The sequence below is a fragment of the Perognathus longimembris genome, chromosome 2 (assembly GCF_023159225.1).
Source record: "Perognathus longimembris pacificus isolate PPM17 chromosome 2, ASM2315922v1, whole genome shotgun sequence".
Classification (NCBI taxonomy): Eukaryota; Metazoa; Chordata; class Mammalia; order Rodentia; family Heteromyidae; genus Perognathus; species Perognathus longimembris.
In genome coordinates this window covers 67014511-67027902 of record NC_063162.1, presented here as the reverse complement: position 1 = coordinate 67027902, position 13392 = coordinate 67014511, and the positions used below count along the sequence as shown (strand labels likewise).

Genomic DNA, 13392 nt, shown 5'->3' with positions numbered 1-13392 from the left:
CTCATCACATATTTCATATTTGTCATTCCCTAACCATATAAACCAGGTCCTTAAAATAAATCTCCCTGTGTGTGCATGTGTGTGCATGTGTGCGTGCACGCGCTAGCTGACCTAGGTTCTTCAGAAGTAGAGTATTGAATACACTAATTCACCAGAGCACACAAAACAAGTCATCCTGTAGGTCCTTCTGCATGGAAATGAATGATATTTAACCTGGAAAAATCTTTTAAGTAACTGAAGGATATTAATCAGCCAAATCAGCACCTTTCTTTAGAAAAAGGAAAGGAAGGAAAAAGAATGAGAAAAGTTTAGAAAATGGCACAAAAGACCACAGAGAATCAATGGAAGAGTTAGGAATCAGGCTTTAGCAGTTCAAACATTTCCTCCTTTAGAAGGACATTCAGGTTGTGCTTTATTTTTCCTCTCTCTGTTCTGCTTACTAATTAATCCACAGAGAACAGTGAGTCTTCTACCCTCTCATTACTGGAAGCTTTGGACAGACACTGAATTCTAATCCATCTCTAAATGCATGAAAAGGAGGAGCTCAGAAAGTGAGGGTTCAAGTTAAAAAGAGCCAACTCTCACTACCTAACAGAGAGGGGTTGACAGAGACAGAGATAGAGAGACAGAGACAGAAACAGAAATAAGGTTAAAGAGATCTTTTAAAGTTTATCTCAAAATTTGTATAACATTAGATCATTTACTGTCTGATTGCTTTTCTTTCTATGACTTTCCCTGTATACTCATAGGCTGTATAGTAGTAGCTTTATTTCCTGTGCATGTGCATGCATGCTTACATGCCAGTACTGGAGCCTGAACTCAGGGCCTGGGTGCTGTCCTTTAGCTTTTTTTTTGCTCAGGGTTGGCACTCTACCACGTCAGCTACTCCTCTACTTCCAGCTTTTTGCTGGTTAATTGGAGATCAAGCATCTCACAGACTTACCTGGGATCTTCATATCTTAGCCTCCTGAGTAGCTAGAGTTACAGGTGTGAGCCACCAGCGCCTGGCTTCCCTTATTTTATCAATGAAGAAATGCAGACTGTTGAGGATGAGAGTCAAACTTAAGGCCACCTTGCTCTTCTGGTGCTCATGGGGAACCAAGCTGCTGTTTCTAGGCTGTGAAGCCTCAATTGTTAAGCTCCTTGCTTGGTGTAGAGTGCTCTAAATAGCATGCTTCTGTTCCTTGGTCACAAAGTGTGGTGATGGTCCCTGACAGGCTTCTAATAAGGTTAAATGTGTGCGTGTGTATAAAGCGTTGGAAGCAGTGCCTGGCACTTGTTAGAGCCCATTAGTGGTGTTCACAAAGATGAGACTCTACTTGAGGCATCAAGAAATCACACAAACCTGGCACTGGTGGCTCATGCCTGTAATCCTAGCTACTCAGTACACTGAGATCTGAGGATTGAGGTTCGAAGATAGCCAGGGAAGGAAAGTCACTGGGATTCTTATCTCCAATTAACTACCAAAAAAGCCAAAAGTAGAGCCATGGCTCAAGTGGTAACATGCTAACCTTGAGCACATGAGCTTAGGGACAGACCCTGAGTTCAAGACCCAGGATTGGCACACACCAAAAAGGAAAGCAAATGACAAACAAAGAAAGCCCATGAAGCTGTGCACCAGTGGCTCGTGCCTGTAATTCTAGCTACTGAGTTCTGAAGATGCCCGTTTGAAGCCCAGCCTGGGCAGACAGAACTGGAAGTGGAGGTGTGGCTCAAATGGTAGAGCACCAGCCTTTAGCAAACATGCTAAGCAAGAAGTTCAGAGTTCAAATTATACACAGAAAGGGAGGGGAGAGGAGAAAGAGAGAGAGAGAGAGAGAGAGAGAGAGAGAGAGAGAGAGAGAGAGAGAGAGAGAGAGAGAGAGAGAGAGAGAGAGAGAGAGAGGCAGGAGATGCAGAACAGGACAGACCTGATACACCAGCCGCAGTTGCGTTTCTAGCACAGCCATGGCACTACCACACTGACAGTCAGAGCCCTGACTGTGCAGTTTTCCTCTGAACAGACTGGGCAGATGTGGTTGGCTCCAAATGATCCCTCTCTGCTCTTCTCAACCCTCTGTCTCCAACCCTTCTCACAATGCATAAACAAAAGCAACAAATTAAAGAATCGCATATGGAGACTTCTTCCTTTCCTTCTCAGTCTCAAACTGGGTACATAAGAAGCCATGAACTTCCACTGATTTCGCCTTTCTTGTATCCAGCTGTTTCAATCAAGAAACATTTAATTTGGTTGAAGCAAAAGCTAGGGAGTGAATGGCACTGTGCAGCTGAGAAAGAAAGTTCCTTAATCAGCATGCAGGAAAACAGCATAAGCGTTACACTGGGTTAATTTACGACCCAAATATGTCCAAAAGGTTTCTATCCCTAGCGCTGTACCAAAAGGGGGAGGGGTGGCTCCCATCATTTCCTGCTCCCACAACCCCCAACTCCACACTCACCACAGGGAGCATAGCGGTGAGTGGTGCTGTGCACTTCCTTGCTGGTGTTTCTCATGGTCTGGCACTGTGAGCACTTCCAGAAGAGCCCGGGGTTCTGGGGCTAGCTGGGCGCCGCCGGACCCAACCGCTGGTAGCTGCAGCCGGCAGAGGTGAAGTCCGCGCCCCTCTGAGTCTCCCCGCCTCCACCTGACACACCTGCACACGCCTTCCGACCGGCGAGCGCGGGCACATCCACGCAGGGCACGCTCTGGAGGCACAGCAGGGGCACATCAGGCAGGAGGCACAGCGGGCAGGGGGCGCAGCGAACGGGCGCAGCGGGCACAGGGCACAAGGGGCGCAGCAGGCTGGGGGCGCAGTGAGCAGGAGGCGCAGAGGGCACAGGGCAAAGCGGGCAGTAGGTGCAGAGGGCAAGGGCGCAGAGAGCACAGGGTGCAGCGGGCAGGGGGCGCCGAGGGCACAAGGCAAAGCGGGCCTGGGGCACAGCAAGCACGGGGCGCAGAGGGCACAGGGCAAAGCGGACAGAGGCACGGCGCGCACAGATTCGGCCGGACACACAGCTTGCTGGGTCCCTTTTGCATGCCCGGTACACGGTAGAGGACGCAGCACGACCAGTAAACAGCTGGGGCCATGCACGCCGGGTAGACAGCCGGTGTACCAAGGTCCAGCCTGAGGTCTCCACCGATTCAGGGCAGTGCCCAGGTTCACCTGCTCGCCGAGGATCTCGTCTCGGGCGTGCGACCAGTGTGCCACCTGCAGCTGGAATTTGTCCGGGGAGGGCCAGCTGGCGAGGGCCAACCCCAAACTCCCAGAGCACCGCGGAACCCCCACAGCACGCGTCGCCAGGGCAACGGCTGAGGGGCGGGCCGGCGGGCGCGGCGGGAGTTCTGCCAGCCAATAGGGACAGCCTCACGCACGCCAGTAAGCCAATCAGAGCTGGATCAGAGTGCGCAGGTTCAACCTGTCAACTGCCGGGGCCGGCCGGTGGGCGTGGCGACACTGGATGGGGCGGGGACGGGGGGACGGGCGGGCCTAGGGGCGGGGCCGGTGGGCGGGGCTAGTGGGCGGGGCCAGGGCTAGCTCCTGCCAGTCTTCCTGCAATCTCCCCACAGCAAATGAGTTAACTACCCCAAAGCTCTCCTGAAAAATTAGGAGCATCTACCAACACGTTTTTCCAAGAAACAGACTCACATTAAAAAAAGAAAAGTATTAGTAACTGAAATATTAATTATGGGTCATGCGTCCAGAAAAATGGAGATCACCTGCATGTGCTTGATAGGGCCAATAGGCACTAAGAGTTTTGGCACAATTAATTTAATAGGAAACACTTTTGTTACCCAGAAAGCTTCGTATTATCCTGACTAAATAGTGGGCATAGTTGCTCATTGCTAGCCCCTTGTGAGAATGAGGGATACATTATTAGAACTTGCAAAGAAACACTCAAGACCTTGCCTTCAATCCTTGGTACTGCTTGGTACTGGCGTGCACATGCTTGTTTATAAAGTGAGAATAATAGCACCAGGAAATTAATTTATTTCCAACAACCTAGATAACCATGGTTAGCCTTTATTTCTTCTTGTTAAGATTTTTATTTCTTAATCAAGACATTTTAGCTAGGCACTAGTGATATACACCTACAATACTAACTACAGGGGAGATTTTAAAGTCAGTCTAGCATACAAATCTGTGAGAACTTTATCTCCAACTAAGCAGAAAATAGAACAAAACATAAGCAAAAATAGGAAGGTGGTTGTATGGCTCACATTATAGAGGCTCTGCTGTGAGTTCAAGCCCCAGTACCAGGACAACAACAAAAACGTTAGCTTATGTGGCTATTTGACCACACAAGTGCTGTTTGAGTTATGCAAATATCACCTTGGAAATCAAGCAAAAAACAAGTTATAGCAGAATTGATTTTTGTGCAACAAGAATTAATATTGACTATATTTTATCCAGTTGTAATATAATATGGTTAGGAATTCCAGGGATCTTCAGCTGGCTCGGTCGTGTAAGTAATCAGAACTCCATACAACAATGCAACATAGCTCTGTTCCTTTCTATATAGAGAGGCACTTAGGCTATCACTCACATAACAAAGTGCCTCCGGCATCACTGGATGAGGGGTTCATATGGGCAAGAAAGTGTATTTGGAAACATTTGACCATAGTAACTGGAAATGTCATGACTTAAAGGTATCTTATCCTATTTTTCAATTGGCTTAGCAAAAGATTGCAGGGTTTGCCCAAGCTGACAGGCTTCCAAATGAAGTGAAATCCAGAAAAGAAAGCATTATTTAGGAGAAAGATTTGACTTTTAAAGTGTTATTGAAATTACAAGTATTTGCGGATCAAACATCTAGGTAACAATGCCATGCCAAAGAAAATAGGACCCAAGGATAATCTATTTATCATGACAAAAATCTCAATATCTTAGCTGAGTACAGGTGGCTCATTCCTGTAAGTCCTGGCCACTCAGGCTGAGATCTGAGGATCACAGTTCAAAGCGAGTCCAGGCAGGAAAGTCCATGAGACTCTTATCTCCAAATAATCACCAAGACACCATAAATGGGGCTGTGCTAACCTCAAGCAAAAAAGCTGAGGAATAGCACCCAGGCCCTGACTTTAAGCCTCAGAATGCGCTCTCTCTCTCTCTCTCTCTCTCTCTCTCTCTCTCTCTCTCTCTCTCTCTCTCTCTCTCTCACACACACACACACACACACATACACACACACCCTCAACATCTTTATTTCTGAAATTCGATAGATAAGAATCTCAGGTTTATCTTTCTAGGCTGGCTTTGAGCCATATTCCTTAGATCTCCATCTCTTAAGTAGCTAGGAATTACAGGAGTGAGCTACTGGTGTTTGGCTTGCTGAAAACTTTTATTAAATACAAATATTATTCTTACAGCTTTTTGTACTATTAATGTCATGCTTTATCAATTTTTTATTATCTTTAAATACTTGTACAAAGGAGTTTCAATTCAGCATATCGATTTATGAGTACAATTCATCTTGATCAGAGTGACCCCTTCCATCATTCCCACCCTTCTTCCAACCCCACCCATCCACTCAAGTTATCTGGGTGCATTTTCAGTGTGTACATTAAATATTATGATGCTATATGTTTTTATATTGTGTATCCATTAACAACTTGTTGTAGATATAAGTATTTTAATCCCTTTATCTTCTAACTTGTATGCTAGAGTTAAAAGTAGTTTATCCACCAACTTTAGGATTACAGGTGCATATTTTTTGGTATCACTTTTTTGTTGTTGTGATAGTGGGGTTTGAATTCAGGGCCTCATGTTCTTGCTTAACTTTTTTGCTAGTACTCTACCACTAGAGCCACACTTCTACTCCAAGCTTTTTGCTACTTAATTAGAGATAAGTGTCTCTTGGTTTTGTTTTCCTTAGCTGACTTCAAACCATGATCCTCAGATCTCAGCCTTCTGAGCAGCTATGATTACAGGCATGGGCTTCTTTTTCCTCTCATGTAATGCAAGTCTTAAGAAGCTATTACACATGATGACATCCTGAGCTTTTCATGTCCAAGAATGTTTTTATTTCATTATTTCTGAAGGACAATTTTGCCTGGTGAAGTCTTCTTGCTTAACCACTGTTTTTCTCTTTTACCACTTTGAATGTATCATCTCATTCTGCCTAGGCCTGTAAACTTTCTGCTGAGAGATCTGCTGATGTCTCACATGGCCCATTGTAAGTGGTCAGTCACTTTTCTCTTGCTTTCAGAATTCTTTTTATATTTTGACAGTTTGATGATAACATGTTTCTGTAATCTCTGTGGCATTGATCGTTGTTGATGGCTTCTAATCTCTTGAGTTGAATGTCCACAAACATGGTAGGTTTTCAATCACTATTTCTTTCATTGTTTCTGTCCTTTTCTCTTTTTCTCAGAACTTCCATAATGTAGTAATGTAGACATTTGTTTACTCATCCTATGGGGGCTTACAGGACCTGTATGCTTTCTTCACACTTTTTCTCTTGTCACCTTTTTCTCTCCTAACTGGCTAGCTTTAAATGACTTGCCTTTGTGTTCACTGACTTTGTTTTGTATTTACGTTGGCAATTTCAATACACCAAGCTGAGTCTGCTCTTGTAGTGCTCCAGGGAAGTTTCAGTCCAGCAATGTATCCTTTGTTCAAAGATTTATGATTGGTTCATTTTCCACTGGAATTTTACAACTTCCTACCTGGATCCTAAAGCCCCCCTAAAAGTACTTTTTCCCATGGTGTCTACCTAATTACTGTTTCTGGAATGGAGGAGGATTTGAGGGAAGGACACTCTATTCTGATGCCTTTCTAATGTTCCTCCAAATGTTTCACATTTTAAAACAAAGTAAGATGCCATTAGGTGCTGAGACAAAATAATTACCACCCTCCAATTTTATACCCCAAACAACCTACCTCGTCATTCAATTTAGCCATTCTGCATCTAGGCATGCACCTAGGAACAACCTTTAATGGCATAAAAAATACTCACTGAATATTATTTGTATTGCAGAAAGACTGAAGACAACCTCAGTACAGTTATAGAAAATGGGCAAATGGATTTATACATATGTGAATGTGCAATACATGAAATATATATAATATACAATATATAGTGCATATTATATTGCATATATTGTGTATATAACACAATACACTACTCTACATATGTAACATGTGTTATATATGTATGTAATATATAACAAAATACTATAGAGCAGGTAAAATGAGTAAATTGGGTATATATTTCAATGTCCAAAATGGTAGCATATGACATGTTTAAAGCATGAAAAGTATTACATTTAATACACGTGTATGCAGTAGATGTTCAGGTTGTAGTTTTCTAGGAAAAAAAGGGAGATGTGACACTGGGAAGTATTGAGTTTCTTCCAAAAAAGAGAATATTTCTGGTGTTTTATTATTATTTTTTTCCAAAATATCATTGAAGCAAGCGATATTTTCTAGTGGGTTTAAAATAAGGTGCAATGGAGGGGAGATGAGAGGTGGGTCTGTGTCCATCGCCTGCGGGGCCTGGTGTTAGTGCTGCCATTCTGAGGTGTCACAAAGAGTGATGCAACAGAAGGGGCAGAGGCTTTTCAGAATCTTCTCACTCCAACTCTCCCTCTTGTAGGAGATACACTCAATAAATAAGACACAAATAACAAGATGGTTATGTGTAGCTCCAAGTCTTCCATAACATAGGGAAAGAGTATTTCCACTCGCTCTTTGCTCCTTGGTCAGGGGACATGAGTGGACGGCCAAAGACAAGGAGGGGGACACACTTCTTTTCGAGTTGCTCTGAAGATCCCAGCAGCACTTCCAGTGTTGATGATTTGCTGTCAGAGCAGGAACTCCCTGATGCAAATGGGTACGGTTGTCTGAAACAACTTAAGTTATACAGATCATGTCTGTCATGACTATTAGCTGCAAAATATCATGTTTCCTTCTTGTTTTGAGAAAAATATTGCCAAACATTTCCCTCTGATGCTTTCTTTTCAATCATTGTACTTCCTATGGCATGCCATTTTCTTTCCATGTCACTGGCGTTTAGGTTAATTATAGTGGACTGGGGAGAGAATATAAAAAAGTAACCCTCCCTTTTGTTTTGGGGTGTGTGTGTGTGTGTGTGTGTGTGTGTGTGTGTGTGTGTGTGTGTGTGCTGGTTCTAGAGCTTGAATCCAGGGCCTGAGCTCTGTGTTTTGTGTTAGTACTAGTGCTTGAAGTGTAGGGCCTGAGAGCTGTCCCGTAGCTTCTACACTCAAGGCTGGCACTCTACCACTTGAGCCCCACCCTCTTCTTCCAGCTTTTCAGTTGGTTAATTGGAGTCTTACAGATTTTCCTTCCCCAGGCTAGCTTCAAACCACAATGTTCAGGTCTTAGCCTCCTGAATTGCAAAGATTATAGCTATAAGCCACCGGTGCCCAGCTACCAGCCTTCTTAAAAAGCATTGTTGAAACCTGAGGGCTTACTCAAATTTTCTTCAAAGGGCCAGCTGATGCACCTTGATGAGTGGAACTTGATATATGCACATGTATTACACTCTTGCATGGGAATCGTGTAAATAGCCTCATAGTGGATATACACTTTGAGCTAATAACTGTTTCCCTCAACAAGTTGTTACCTGAAAGCAGACAGGGCCAATTGTCTACTTAGCTGGATTAGTCAAAGCTGCTGCCCATCCAAGCAGACCACTGGACAATAATAGCATAGCCCTCAATAGTAACAATGAAGCACTGTATAGACACAAAAGCACCAAGAAAAATTAAGAGATTGCTTGATGTGTCAGCATATGAACAACAGCAACTGAACAATAATCATACCTTAAATGGCAGAGTCCTAAGACAGGGTGAAGGCCTAGGCATTTTTTTTGGGGGGGGGAGGGGATGGAGAGAGACAGACAGGCAGACAGACAGAGACAGAAAAAAAACCTATAATAGATATGGCAATGTAACCAATACATTTTCAATGTAACCAATGTAACCAATGTAACCAATCATTAATTCAGCCCACGGGAGAGGGGCAATATCTAGGTACTGATGTCTCAGACCTGTAATCCTAGCTACTTAAGAGGCTGAGATTGATTATTGCAGTTTGAAGCCAGTCTGGGCAGAAAAGTGGTGAAACTATGTAAAAACAAAAATATCTCCAGCAAAAAAAAATTATAAATGGAGGTGTGTTCCAAGGGGCAGAGCACCAAAAAAGCCAAGAGAGCTTGGCTAGGCCATGAGTTCAAGGCCCAGTACTAGCACACATATTCAAAGAAAGAGTCTGTAATAACTTCTAAATGAGGTTCTTTAGACAGTGAACCCACCACCACTGTCCTAATGTGACTAATCGTATTTAAGTGGAGTTTGATTTCAAGCAGCACTTCCTGGTAGGTAAGTAGGTTAGGAAAAGTATCTTCTCTGCTGTAGCAATGACCCATTATCCTGGCTTGGTGGTCATCCAGGTTGATTTATGTAGCATGTCTAAGCTATTGAAAGGCTCACTATAAGTTCACTGAACTTTCCCTGTGGTGCTGAGGTGTAGTTTTTCAATTCTCTTTGCCATTACAATTTGAGACACCATGAAGGGCTGGGGATATGGCCTAGTGGCAAGAGACATCATGAAGAAAGTTAAATCCATATATCTAGCTAGGTAAGTTATGAACATTCATGTAAGTCATCTCTTCACTGATAGTTATGCATAATTTCATTTTATAAAATTATTTTTTGTGCTCTACTGAGGCTTAAACTCAGGGCCCCTCACTCTTCTTTGGATTTTTCACTCAAGGCTGGTTGGTGCTCTACCACGTGAGCCATATCTTCACTTCTAGCATTTTACTAGTTAATTGAAGATAAAGAGTCTCCTTGATTTTTTCTGCCTGGGGTGGCTTCAAACTGAGATCCTCAAGTCTCAGCCTCTTGAGTAGCTAGGATTAGAAACATAAGCCACCAGTACCTAGCCTTTGCTGTAGTTTTTTTAGCTCGATAATTAATTTCTACCAAAACCAAAACCCTTTTTCCCTTTTGCTCTATCTATGTTTGAGACTTTCAGATTGTGTACTTTTGCAAGCATTTAAACAATATGAGTTAGGCACATGTAGCTTCAGAGTTTTCTCTCTTTCTGTAGAATCATGAAAACTTTTCTCTTGGTTTCAAAGATAATAGGTTAGAAATTAAGTGAATTTACAGACTCAACCAAGAATAACCAAGAGCAAGAATAAGCAACTGTGGACTTGGGTGCAGTAATCAAGTCCAAGTTAAAGGTTAATAGTAATGGATTACAGTTTTAAATTACTTTTCATGGCTTTTGCTCTTTGTAGGTTAGCTCGATCCTGGAAGATTATCCTAACTCTTGCGTTTACATTGACTTTTCTTCTTGTTGGTAAGTTTTCCCACTAATGATAAGAGAGATTTCAACAGAATGCCTCCAGCTGGGAGAGGGGGATTACAGTAAGTACCAAAAATGGAGTTGCATGTTTTTGAAGCATTTTCATCACTTATCTCTGTTGTGAAACAAATACAAGCTTTCTATAGAAAAAATTAAAAGGCTCCTTTTTCTGAGTTGTACATTGACATCACAGAAGTTGCATTAAACTTAAGAAGAATCTCTAATAGATCACATTTCACCTTGTATAAAGTTGAGTGGCTTAGAGAGGGAGATTTTGACAACAAAAATCTTTTTTTTTAATAGTTGACCCAGGACCTCACATTTTTGGGGCCAGTGTTCTACTACTTGAGCCCTGCCTCCAACCTCCTGTGCCGTTGGTTTTCTGTTCTGTTTTTGTTTTCCACTGGCTATTTTCAAGGTAAGATCCCACTTTATGCCTGGACCAGCTTGGAGTGCAATCTTCATGTCACTGGGAATATAGGCCTGTGCCACTGTGCCCAGCCATTGGTTGACATGCATGGAGTCTTGTAAATGCCTTTATTGTCCAGACTGGTCTCCAATCACCATTCCTTAATCTCTACCACCCAAGTAGCCAAGATTACAGGAATGAGCTAGTGCACGCACTCAAAACTGCACCTCATCACATGGTTCCCAAAGATATCACTGCTTAACATCCTGATTGTGACTTTTGACCTGTGTGTAGTGACATGTACCTGCTTATTTCAGTCTCCACTTTAGTGACTTGGTCAGAGGACCCAGCATTGACAGTAGATTTGTTTGTGTTCAGGACGTTTCTTTCTAAAACATGTTTGCCCAATAATAAATGCTGGAGGGGATGAAGAGAAAGAGGAACCCTTCTCCACTGTTGGTGGGAGTATAAACTAGTACAACCACTCTGGAGAACAGTATGGAGGTTCCTCAAAAAACTCAGCATAGGGCTGGGGATATAGCCTAGTGGCAAGAGTGCCTGCCTCGGTATACCCGAGGCCCTAGGTTCGATTCCCCAGCAACCACATATACAGAAAACGGCCAGAAGCGGCGCTGTGGCTCAAGTGGCAGAGTGCTAGCTAGCCTTGAGCGGGAAGAAGCCAGGGACAGTGCTTAGGCCCTGAGTCCAAGGCCCAGGACTGGCCAAAAAAAAAAAAAAAAAAACTCAGCATAGACATACCCTATGACCCAGCCATACCACTCCTAGGCATCTATCCTAAACAACAGGTCTCAGGATACCATAAAGACATCTGCACATCCATGTTTATCACTGCACAATTTACAATAGCCAAAATATGGAAACAACCCAGATGCCCCATCACAGATGAATGGATCAAAAAATTGTGGCATATGTACACAATGGAATACTACATCACGATTAGAAATGATAAAATAATGGCATTCACAGGAATATGGTCAGATCTTGAACACATAATGTTGAGCGAGACAAGCCTAGAGCACAGAGAACAAAGGCACATGGTCTCCCTGATATGTGGTGTTGGTGGGAGGGGATGGAGATCAGTAGAGACTATATCTGTAAAACAACAAACATCTTTTCAAATGGTATTTCCACATGTTTTGTTCAGCAACTTTACATTATGTCTCTAAAACCAAACAATTACTGAATAAGCAGGATAGACCTATCAGAGGTACACAAGAGCTCGAAAGCTATGTATGTATGATTGTATAAGATGAGGCTAAGCAAAATGAACTCCAAGAGATGGAAACAAGAGGATTTTAAGTACTAGGTGAATTTCCTGTTGTGTACCCCAGGTGGTTACTGTATATATTATTTTGGTACACTGGATTTTGTATATATACTTATCTGAACTAGGGAGGGGAAAGAAAAATGAGGGAGGATGTAACAAATACGACAAGAAATGTACCCACTGCCTTATTATGTAACTGTACCCCCTCTGTACATCACCTTGTCAATAAAATTTAATAAAAAATAAATGTTTGCCCATCATGGGGCTTGAACTCAAGGCCTAGGCTCTGTCCCTGAGCTTCTTTCACTCAAGGATAGTGCTCTACCACCTGAGCCACAGCTCTGCTTCTGGATCCTTTTTGGTAGTTTATTGGACACAAGAGTCTTATGGACTTTCCTGCCCAGGCTGGCTTTGAACTGCTATCCTAAGATCTCAGCTTCCCAAGTGGCTATGCCTGAGGTAACATGCATGTCCTCTAGAAGAGAGAGAGAGACAACACAACAGCCAAGCCAAGGCTAGGAGACCTGTGGATTGTCTTAGCCTTGGCTTGGCTTTTTTCTTTCTGTTCCTCAGTCTAAAACAATAGTCCCTTACTCAAGCTCATGACTCCTTTCACCTCAAATCTGCTGTTAAACAGTGTCAGAACTGTAAAACAGTTGCTCCTGTTAGTCTTTTTCTGTTGGTCTTTGAGCAGAGGACTATTCTTGAGTGTTCTACATCCACCATCTGTCTCTACATAAAATATTTTATAAATATTTACAAATAAGAGGTTTTTTTGTTAATTTGAAACTTCTCAAGCCTTTAGAATGTGAATATGAATTGCATAATAGTCTTTGTTGGCTTAAGCTACTGTGTCAAACTACCTTAGGCAGGGTAGTTTACAAACAACAGAAATTCATTGCTCCCAATTCTGGAACCTAGAAGTCCAAGATCATAGCAGATTCAGTTTCTGGGGAGAGTTGCTCTCTGGTTGGACAGCACCAACTTACTGCATATTTACAAGGTGTAAGTAGCAAGGCAACTAACTTCCTTCAATGCCTTTTCTAAGGGCATCAATCCTTAATCCCATTCATGGAGGTAGAGACTTTGGGACCCAATTACACCCCAATGACCTTATCTCTCCTATGAGGTCCTAATATATTAATTATGGGGAACACTAACATTCTGTCCACAGCAACACTATTCAGGGAGGATCTCATGTGATTGCTTCTGACAGAATACGTTTTAGAAAGTCATGACAGATTAGAACAAACACTTTTGAAAAATAAAAAGTTGACTTTAGGTAAGCTCCCATAATCCTAGATGTGCAGGAGGCTGAGATCTCAGGCTTGTGGTCTGAAGACAACCTGGGCAGACAGATTCTCAAGACACTTATCTCCAAT

General features: G+C 42.8%; 2 protein-coding genes and 1 long non-coding RNA gene across 4 annotated transcripts in view; 2 read left to right on the top strand and 1 right to left on the bottom strand.

Annotated features, from left to right (window-relative positions):
* Positions 1–717, top strand: part of LOC125346649 — a 16081-nt gene extending 15364 nt beyond the window's left edge. Inside the window, exon 3 of the long non-coding RNA XR_007209991.1 lies at positions 107–717. This is a non-coding gene — a long non-coding RNA (uncharacterized LOC125346649). The remainder of the gene's footprint in view (positions 1–106) is intronic.
* Positions 1–2579, bottom strand: part of C2H7orf57 (chromosome 2 C7orf57 homolog) — a 16981-nt gene extending 14402 nt beyond the window's left edge. The window contains exon 1 of the mRNA XM_048339402.1: positions 2439–2579. Coding sequence (XP_048195359.1) covers positions 2439–2493 — 55 coding nt within the window. The 5' untranslated portion in view covers positions 2494–2579. The remainder of the gene's footprint in view (positions 1–2438) is intronic.
* Positions 2506–13392, top strand: part of Sun3 (Sad1 and UNC84 domain containing 3) — a 24944-nt gene continuing 14057 nt past the window's right edge. Inside the window, exons 1-2 of one of the 2 annotated variants that reach the window (XM_048339399.1) lie at positions 2506–2587; positions 10246–10307. Coding sequence is in view for 1 of the 2 variants with exons in the window: in XM_048339398.1 (XP_048195355.1) it covers positions 7688–7809; positions 10246–10307 (184 nt within the window). In the remaining variant the exon portion in view is untranslated. Of the gene's footprint in view, positions 2588–7681; positions 7810–10245; positions 10308–13392 lie in introns of those variants that run through there. The other variant, XM_048339398.1, reaches the window with a different exon arrangement.